Source organism: Lactuca saligna, chromosome 1 (genome assembly GCF_052625555.1).
Source record: "Lactuca saligna cultivar CGN05327 chromosome 1, ASM5262555v1, whole genome shotgun sequence".
NCBI lineage: Eukaryota > Viridiplantae > Streptophyta > Magnoliopsida > Asterales > Asteraceae > Lactuca > Lactuca saligna.
In genome coordinates this window covers 16,349,979-16,360,629 of record NC_136417.1, presented here as the reverse complement: position 1 = coordinate 16,360,629, position 10,651 = coordinate 16,349,979, and the positions used below count along the sequence as shown (strand labels likewise).

Sequence of the window (10,651 nt, the reverse complement as noted above, 5' to 3'; positions counted from 1 at the left end):
GAAAATACAAATTTGTTGTTTTCCGAAAGGATTTAACTGAAAAGATTAACATCATTAGCCAAAAGAATTATCTTTGTAATATTTTTGAAACCAGAAAGGCCATCTATGCACACAATTTCCTATAAGGACCAGTTAGTTGTGTCAACATTATGTCAACCACAAGGACCATTTATGTAATTTTATCTTATTTATTCAGAACAAGCTCCCCTACTTTAAAAATCCTTTCTATATATTTCGAAGAATTCTTTCATCACTTACTTTGTACCTTCAATTCCATACATTCTGAATTTATAACCTCGTTATATAAACTAATGCCTCCTGTCCACTCCAGCCCATTTCATCAAATGGAAAACCCAGCTCTTGCATCGTTTTTACAGCACACCACCAATCGGGAAAAGCGATCAAAAAGTCGCAGTGGCAGCGGTGGCGGCGGTGGTGGTATCTTCCGCATGTTCAAGCTTCTTCCCATGCTAACCTCCGGTTGCAAGATGGTGGCACTATTAGGCCGGCCAAGAAAACAGCTGCTAACTGATCACGCAACCACCGGAACCCTATTTGGTTACCGGAGAGGGAGAGTAAGTTTAGCCATCCAAGAAGATCCACACCGTCTCCCTGTCTTTGTGATTGAGCTTCCGATGAGCTCAACCGCGTTCCAAAAAGAAATGGCGTCAGATATCGTCAGATTATCGCTGGAAAGTGAAACTAAAACTAATAAGAAGAAGGTGTTGGAGGAATATGTGTGGGGAGTTTATTGTAATGGAAGGAAATATGGGTATTCGATACGAAGGACACAAATGACAGATGATGAACTTCATGTGATGCAGTCGCTGCGAGGGGTGTCAATGGGTGCCGGAGTTCTTCCGGGGCTGTCGGGAAAGGAGTGGGCGGTGGACGGCGAGTTGACTTATATGAGAGCAAGGTTTGACCGAGTGGTCGGAAGTAAAGATTCAGAAGCTTTTCATATGATCAATCCTGAAGGAGCTGCAGATGGCCAAGAACTCAGCATTTTCTTTGTAAGAGTACATTAGAAATTAAGGAAAAGGAAAACATACTTTTATTTTTACACATGAATATGATCTAATATTTTTTGGGTTTCATATTTGATGATGTAAATCATAATTTTCTAAATTTTTTGGGGAATTAATCGACTTAAAAAAAAGAAAAGAATCAAACTCAAACTTATATATGGTTCTTCTTCGATTATTTTCTATAATTTAATCATCATAATATAAAATGTAGCTATAACATTTTTGGCTCTTTCCTTATGTAATTAGTTGTTTTAAATTTACCTTGTACTTTCTGATGTGATGCACTTGTTTGTAACGAATATACTTTCTTTGTCCCAAGAAAAATTTAGTATTTTTGTTTGGAATTATTTTAGAGAACTCAATAATATTTTTGTTAAGTTTTTTTTTATTGTATTTTATTTTGTTATTTATTAAAAATCGGTACATAAAGTTATGAATTTCACTTTGTTTCATATGCTTCGCTATTTTATTTTAACTTGTATTAAAAATCAATTGATACTCTAACGTCTTATTCGAGTATTTATCAAATTAAATATATATATTTCTAGACAAGAAAAGTCTTATTTTCTATCACAGATCTTATAAGTTGGATGATATTCGATTACTTCATCTATTTGAAACTAGATATAAAGTTTCTTTTGTTTCCATAAAGTTTAGGAACCGAAAGAAAATGTATATAGATCTACATAATTTGACCAAAGAAAAAAACTGAATACACTGATCGAACTACTAAGTTTTACTTGAAATAGTTCCGAAGAAAATTATGGACACGACTTTAGTTTTATGTAACTAACAAGGAGTTAACATAATGATATGATATTTATCTATCGTGATGTTGATGCCAAAAAAGCAAAATGTTTGTTCAGTGTGGGATTAGGAATAGTGGTAGGGAACAGTCCATATGAATTGATAAAATCCAAAGGAGCGACAAAGACAAGGATGATACATTGGACTAACTTTGAGTGTAACAGATGAATTACATCTTTGATTACTTTTCTAACAACCCAATTTGTTTTAGCATTTTAAGTCTCTGTAATCTGTAATGTTTTTCCATGTAAATCTTATTATATCAAAGTTATGGTTTATTTCTATAAAATTTTATTATGGATTAAAATCATTGCAGTCAACAAGCATTCATATTATTTTACATATTATTTTATATGTTTAAAAAAAGTTCGTTTGATCCCTCTTTCACTGGTTACATCTAATTCATTTGGCTTCCTTTTTAATATTCTTTTTAAAGATTAAAAATTAAAAGTTAACGTTATCTTTTTTCGATTTTGTATCATTTTTTTCCTATCTTCCTCTCCGGATGAGTCTTTTTATGTTATTGGTAAACCTTCATATTGGAAAAAAAAAAAATCAAAATCTCCATCTTTGTTCTTTGTGGTCTCCTAATTCGTGTCTATTATAAGATCTTCATCGAGCACCGCAATCGTGGTATGTTGGACACAGCAATTACGATATGTTGAATATCGCACTGCCTTGCAAATGTGTCTACAAACTCCATAACTCAAAAAGAGATCACCTATGAGGGCTCGAGTTCTTCTTCATCATTTTGCTTTCTTATGTAGGAGATTATCTATAAAAATAGTCACCTTATCCTTGTGTGGTATCCGCCAGCATATTATCTCCACTATAACATTATTATATGTATGACACTCCATTTGCTTTTAAAAGTTATGGTTGTTATAAATTTCATGACATTTAGTCATGAACCACAAAATACTGTTTTACAAAAACCTTTGTTATGTAAACAAATACATAACTTTGGGTGACAATTGTACATAACAACAACGATAGTAAAAGTTAGCAAATGCTATGTTCCACTTCTACGAAATCCAAAGTCCACTTCTATTAATTTTTCACTTCTAAGTCATTGCGATTAAACTTTAGACACATGACATTTAGAACAAACAATACATAAGATGAAACGTCGCATGAGCTACACGGGTTGTAGACTAAACAAGTAATAAATTTTTTGAGTAATCTTTTAGCGGAATAATATTTCAAAACACTTGATGAAACTCTTAAAATTTTTAAACATTATATTACAAAGTACAAAACACATTGCATGATCATAACTTTTCAAAATAATTTCTACTCAAAACAAGTTTTTGTAAAGACTAATAAATTTTGAAAAGCTTTCCATAAAACTTAACTAAAATCAAACTTATGCAAAGAATAACAAAATTCAAATCATGATTTCAAATTAAAAAAAAAAAAAAAAAAAAAAAAAAAAAAACACTTTTACCTCAATCAAACCCAAATTAACATATCATAAAACATGCATTTAAAGCTAAAACTCAAACTTATCAACCTCTTGTAGTAAACTCCCAAAATAGAAGGAATTAAATCCACTCTATTAAGGTAGCTACGTAAAACACCCAAACAATTCATATTCAAACACTATGAATTTAACTATTCATAAAGCGTGACGGGACATGAAGAACATGATCTTATCCTTATGCAACTTTTTCTTAGACAAAATGGGTGTCCATTTCAATGTGTTTAGTGTGTTAGTGTTGAACTAGATCGTCGGAAACATATATGACACTCATATTATTACAATAAACAACTGTTTATGTAGCGAGAGGAAAATGAAGCTCAAGAACGAAGATGTGTAACCAACATGTTTAAGCAACACCATTAGCAATACAATGATATTACGCTTTTATATTGGATCTAAACAAGGTAGCTTAATGTTTCGAGATTATCATCTAAGAATATGTAATGTACCAAAAACCATAGTGAAAGTTTTCATTTTCCAAAAGAAATCTTCATAAAACCCATAAACTAATCAATCATTGTTTCAAAAACAAAACCATAAAAATCAGAGTATCATTATAATTCATCTCTCAAACATAAAAAAAGCAAAAGGATGTGTACAATTACACATTTGCTTTGTCCCGATCATCTGAAGTACCTGAAAATATTTAAATCCACATTCGTAAGCCAAAGCATAGTAAATTCCCCTAAAATACCCCACACAACAATACGCATACAATGCATGCACTCATAAACCTATAGTCTGTTTGGACTGCCTCGCAAGGCTTATAGGGTACATGGACTTCTCTACTAAGCCTACAGTCTACTGTACCGCCTCGCAAGGCCTACAGTAGTTGGACCACTCCCTTGGGCTTACATCCTCACAGGACCACCTTGCAAGGCCTACAATACATTGGACTGCCTTGCCATCTTGGCTTACAGGACAAAGCACGACTGCCTCAACCTTACCATAATTATGAAAAAAAATCAAACAATAACTAGCAATATAGGTAATCATAACAGATCATGACAACATATTAACATCCTACACACAATGATACATACTGCAGTACAAATTATAGTAATAAAACTCACCTTGCAGTCTAGCAGATAACATCACAACTTACACAATTGAAGAACTGGTACTACAGGTCATCTATACAAATATCAGGGACCAATACTTAAAGTACAACCCAAAACCCTCAAATTAACCTAAATCCAAATTAAGTCAAAAAGTCAAAAGTCAACGATCAAAGTCCATCAGTTGGTCACCACGTTATAAATAATAATTTGCCACACTGTGTTGACCTCATGACAAAACAATCATAGAGGCCACTTAATGCCATGTCGTGTAAACAAAATCTCCACATCGTGGGAACTGTCCTAACCAACTTAATGCATTAAGCTCTTAATCCTTCAAGAAGCTCACTTATACTCTCCAAATGGCCTTATTAAACTCCAAACACCATAAAAATAGTTGCCTTTTAGGCATGCATATCCAATGCATGCCTTGAGCCCATGCTAGGCCAAAAACTGAGGAAATGAGACCCAAAATTCCATGGATAACATCAAGACTCTATTAAACTTCGGATCTGGAACATATCTCTACAAAAGGACCCCATGGATCCATAAAGTTGCAAACTTTATGGAGTCTAACCACTCAAACTATATTAATCTTGAAGAATAATGCAAAGAAAAGTAGTTCTAGAAGAATAAAACATAAAGTTTGGAACTTGAAGACATACAATGGTTGAATCTTCACACAATGGATGCCATCTTCTTCTTCTCACCAAAAATCACCACAAAACTTCAAAAACTCAACAACGGTGGCCATGGGTGCTTCTAGGTCTAAAGGGAGATGATGGAGGCTAAGTGTGTACAAACCTTAGCCATCATATCCCTTAAATAGGGCTTACATCCCAAAAATAAGGGTTTCGACCTGGCCGTCGTCACGTCGCAGCCAACATCCTACCACAAAGTGTGGACCCAAATGAATGTGCGTTTATCTGTCTGTGGCCACGACGTGGTGCATCCTTTGCCACGTTGTGGTCACCATAACATTCTTTATTTAAAATTTGAATTTCCAAAACTCAAAAGTGTTATTTACTTGGAACTTGGTGTTATAGAATTCACAATAACCAAATGTTGAATGGAGCATAGATGCACATCTAATCGGATTGGCATCAGTATTAAAAAACAAATATGTAGAGATAGATTTGTTAAGATGGATTTTGTGATGTGGGGGGCCTTAGAGATATTGAATTATATGTTTGAGTGCATTTATATGAGGGTACAAGGTTCGTACATGCGAAGACTGAGTTGTTGCACGACATAAGAAATATTTGGACATGTAAAACTAGGATACTGAAGAGCTTTAATGATGTTTCTATAAAAGGTGGGATCCAGAAAAGGGTCACCGGAGGTCGTGGGTAGTTTTGGATTTGTATCAATGGGAGTACGTGTCAATTTATAATAATGCTAGCTAACACAGTCAATAATCTCCTTTGCATATTTATTTTTTCTAAAAAAATATTTGGATGTCCAACTGATCGAGATGCTAAGAAAGTAGTTGGGGACTTAAAGATATTTGATAGCAATTTCTCTACCAAGTAGTTAGCATTAGTGATTGTCGAAGGTGGTAGTTCGATGTTGTGATCCACATATAGCAAAAGAAAAAGCAATGTCATTGTCATGATTATAAATAAACAAAGATTGGTCACAAGTGTTATGTTTAAAACTGATAATGGATATGTAATCAAAAAAAATTTGATACCATGTATGTTGATCTTGCTTGAGTACATAAAGGAATTTTTGAAATAAAAATACATTATTTGGTTAAGAAGCATTACGAACATCCATAGGTTGATGCATGTATAACGTGTCATTTAAATGACCATAAAGAAAAAAGAATTTTTAACATCCATTTGATGTATATGCTATGATTTAGAGATGGTGATACTGAGAACTGTCCAGATTGTTGCTGGTTAAACCACTGGAATGAAAAGTTTCATAACAATCTATAACGATTTGTTGAGACCGCCGGACACTGACAATGTGTGCTTTATATTGTTCAAACGACCAGTCGGATTTAAGTTTTGTGTTTAAAAATCCACATTTACTATATTATGGTCATGTTTAGTGTTTTAGGGACAAATACCTGCTGGATTGAAGTGTCTAAGCTCATAACTAAATTGGTATAAACTTGTAATAAGAAGCAAAGTCCTCTTTCAGTTGCTTTGATTACTAGAAACTGGCTGGAAAGACATTTGTAGAGAGAGGATATAATTTATTATTTTATTAGATGATTAATAAATTAACTAGAAATATATTAAATTAGTTAACAATTGATCAGAATTAATTTGAAATTAATTTGAGATCAATTGGAATTAATTAGAAGTGTAATGGTTGCTTTGTAATTACTTAATAGTTAAGCAAAGGAGAGGTTCTAGAAACCTCCTAGCATGGACAGTTTTGGAGTGCCCTTTAAGATACTCTAGAATGCTCCATTTGGTATAAGGAAAGTAGATCATCACTAGGATTTGAAATAATATTATTTTATGTTCAAATCTAGGTTTCTAGGGTTTCACGGCAGCTATATAAAGGGTCCATTGCCTTGCAACTTTCGGCTACTTCTTCTTGGAAAACCCTAGCTAAAAATCTCATCCCCTCTTCTCTCTCCTCTTTGTGTTCTAGTTTTTATCTTTAGGTGTGATCCATCAGAGGCATCATACTTTTGGTGCTTTCTTTCTAAAAATCTATAAGGAAGGAATCAAGGAATTGTTTGCAATAACAATTCAAATAGTATGTAACCCTAAATCTAGTAATTTCAGTTATACTAGGGTTTATGTAGGGTTTATAGTTCATAGTATGTTTCCTTAAATGAGAAGACATACATCCTTATTGGTTGCATGTACCATTAATTGTTAAGTGTTATTTTTTTCTGCACATACATATTTTTTCTAACCTATAAAACACATAAGTGGTATTAGAGAATTTGGTTGTCTAACATTAATTGTGCATGAAATGAACTGAAAAAAAAATCAAAAAAAGTGTGCCGCATTTTTCATTTTATTTTTCGTTTTTTGCTCGTTTTTACGCTTTATTTGATTAGTATGTTGTTTTGAGTCATTATTTGTTCTTGGTTCTACTAAAAATCCGATTTTTCGCTTGCCTTATATGATTAAACACCCTAATTCGATATTTAAAGAGATAAACATGGAAATATAATTTTTTCTTATAAGAAAATTGAATGAATTATCTTCATGGATTTTAATATTTAATTTAAGAGTTAGTTACCCGGATGATCCCTATGGTTTAGGGTAATTTGTGCATTTGTGTCCTTACTTATTTTGTAACTCGGAAGGTCCCTACTGTTTGTTTTTGTTACACGTTTGGTCCCTGTGTTACATAAAAAGACTATTCTCCTCTTTATTTTTTAATTTATTTAAATAAACATACCCCCAACCCCAACCCCAACCCCCTCACCTTACCTTACATACCCCACCATTTTTTCCTATTTAAATAATAGTCTTTTTAGGTAAGACGGTGACCAAACGCGTAACTAAAACAAACAGTAGGACCAAGCACATAATAAAAACAAATCGTAGGGACCTTCCGAGTTAGAAAAATAAGTTATTGACCAAACGTGCAAGTTACCCTAAACCATAGGGATCATTCGTGTAATTTACTCTTAATTTAACTAATTTTTATCAACAGATAAATATTAAATTCATAATTTATTTAAATGATTTAATTAATTTAATTAAGACAGAATTGCAAAAATGGTCCCTGTGGTATGCAAAATTTTGGGGTTTTAGTCCAAACCACGAGTTTTTTGGAACCATAGTCCTTTTGGAGTGGTTTCTATGTGGTTTTGGTCCCTGACTTAACTCCCGTTAAGTTGGAACTGTTAAGTCCCCTCACGTGCCTCACACGTGAGGGTAATTTCGTCATTTCATATGTCAGGGACCATTTTTGCATAAACGTTTTTTTTGGATTAATTGACATTTACCCCTCATTTACTTTCCCCAACACTCGTCAACTCCCCAACTCCCTCCTTCTTGCTTCTGCTCCATTGAACCTGCAACAAACCCTCGTTGCTTATCCAAACAAGATAATCGACACTACACATATAAGGGCATACGTTTAATACGAAATGGTGTTCGTAATGTGGCATATCAGACCAAAACGCGAAGTTTTTGATGTATCAACTGTATATGGTAAGCTGCTCTGTTTTCTTTAACTTTTATACTTTGCATTTTCTTATTGATTTAGAACAAAAAAATGCAAAATTTTAACTTTGTTAATATGTATAATTTTGATTTTTAGCTGGTGCACCCACATGGTTTAGTATTAAGCTTCATCACGGTGGGAAATTTACTAAATTACCTGATATAAAGTACATTGGAGGTGAAGTGCGTTATGTTGATTATCTGGACATTGATGAGTTTTCTGTGCATGAACTTGATGCCATAATGCTTGACCTAGGTTACCCAGACCCACGAAATTCTGAATTCGCTGATGAATCCCCAGTTATATACTACCATTTTAGGATACCCAATGGTGACTTTCAATTTAGTCTTAGAGCTTTAGGGAATGATCAGGATGTGATCAACCTTTCTAAATACATTGCACATAACAAGCTGATTGAGGTGTACACAGAGCATGGAAAGACAAATTTATTAACTTACTTCATGTCACCAAATGCAAAGGGTAAAGTTGTCATTGAGGAATTACCAGAAAATGATGATCAAGGGGCTGAAGTTGAGGGTCAAGTTCATGCAGATTCTCCAATGAAAAATGTGAACCATGGTAATGGTGAGCCTATTGGTGAGTTCATGTCTCTGATTCTTTTTGGGAGTAAGAATGATACTTTCTCACCAGAGTATAGAAGGGGTAGGGTTGGGAATTCCAAAATAGGTGAAAGTTCTTGTAGCAAAAGGCTTAATTTAGATTATATTGATGAGGTTGTTCACATTTCAAAGGAAAAGAATGATGATCTGGATGGTTCAACTAATGTTCAGGAGGCAGCAACTTGTGTTCATATTGATGAGATGGATGGTGTTAGGGAGGCTGCAAATGTTGTTCAAGAGGCATCAACTTTTGATGAAGAAGGCTACAACACCCCCCCTGTTAATAATGCTGATGAATAATTGAATGAGTTATTTGATAACCTTATGGAAAATTTGATTGGGAGTGATGATGATAATGCAGAGTATGAAGGGGATGGAGAATCTGAAGAGGGTAATCAAGAGTATGAAGAGGATGATGAATCTCAAGAAAGTGATCCAAATTTTGAAGAGTATGATGAATCTGAAAATAGTGATCCAGAGTATGAAGAAGATGAGAGACAAATAGAAGATGAAGATCATATGGATGACATAATGGATGTTGACAACAATATACAGGATGTGGATGTGGACATGGGAGACTTCACTCTCAATGTTGAAAGTGATGTGGAAGGTTCTTGTATAAATGTTGTTCATGGGCATGAACCTGAAGATATGGAAGTGATTAACAATGAGGAATTTGAATCTTTGGATGAAGGATCCGACCAAGACAGAGAGAGAAGAGCTCTTATCAAGAATTTGAGAAAAGAAAAAAGGTGCAGTCTTGGGGTAGTACATAAACAATCTTTTTCAGTTGGAGATAAATTTAATAGTAAAAAAGAATTAAAGGAGGCAATTGATCTGCATGCACTAGAATCAAGAAGGAATCTTTTCTTTAAAAAAAATGACAATGTAAGGCTTAGGGCACAGTGTAGAGGTGTTGTACCTGTCACCAATAAAGGCCAAGTGGGTAGTCAAGCTACCACTTCAAAAAGAAAGGGTAAAGAATTAAAGACACAAAAAGTAACATGTGGTTGGTACATTCATGCATCTAGGTCAAATCCTGAATCCGACTGGTTTATAAGGACCTTAAACCAAACTCACACATGTTTGCAAACAAGGAAACTCAGGGCTTGTACTGCTTCTTTAATCAACAAGAAAATCTTTGATCAAGTTGAGGCGAATCCAGATATACCTTTGAGAGCTATACAAGATCACTTTCAAAAGACCTACCAAGTGGGTGTTAGTATGGACAAGGTGTTCAGGGCAAAGGATAAGGCAAGAAAGCATGTAACTGGTGACTACACAAAGCAGTATGAACTGTTGAGGGACTATGTTCTCGAACTTCAAGCCACCAACCCAGACACCACAGTGAAAATAGATGTATGTTCTGAGCCTAACCCTGATTCCCCAACTAGGCAGTTTAGAAGAATTTATGTGTGCTTGGGTCCACTGAAAAAAGGGTTCAAGGCATGCCTTAGGGACTTATTAGGTTTTGATGGTGCCTTCATGAAAGGACCATTCCCT

At 34.3% G+C, this 10,651-nt stretch overlaps 1 protein-coding gene across 1 annotated transcript; it reads left to right on the top strand.

Annotated features, from left to right (window-relative positions):
* Window positions 1-224: 224 nt before the first annotated feature.
* Window positions 225-1,097, top strand: LOC145019971 (protein MIZU-KUSSEI 1-like). Its single transcript, XM_078976718.1, has one exon. It carries the CDS (start codon window positions 312-314, stop codon window positions 1,026-1,028), a length of 717 nt encoding a protein of 238 aa, XP_078832844.1. The 5' UTR covers window positions 225-311; the 3' UTR covers window positions 1,029-1,097.
* Window positions 1,098-10,651: the final 9,554 nt, after the last annotated feature.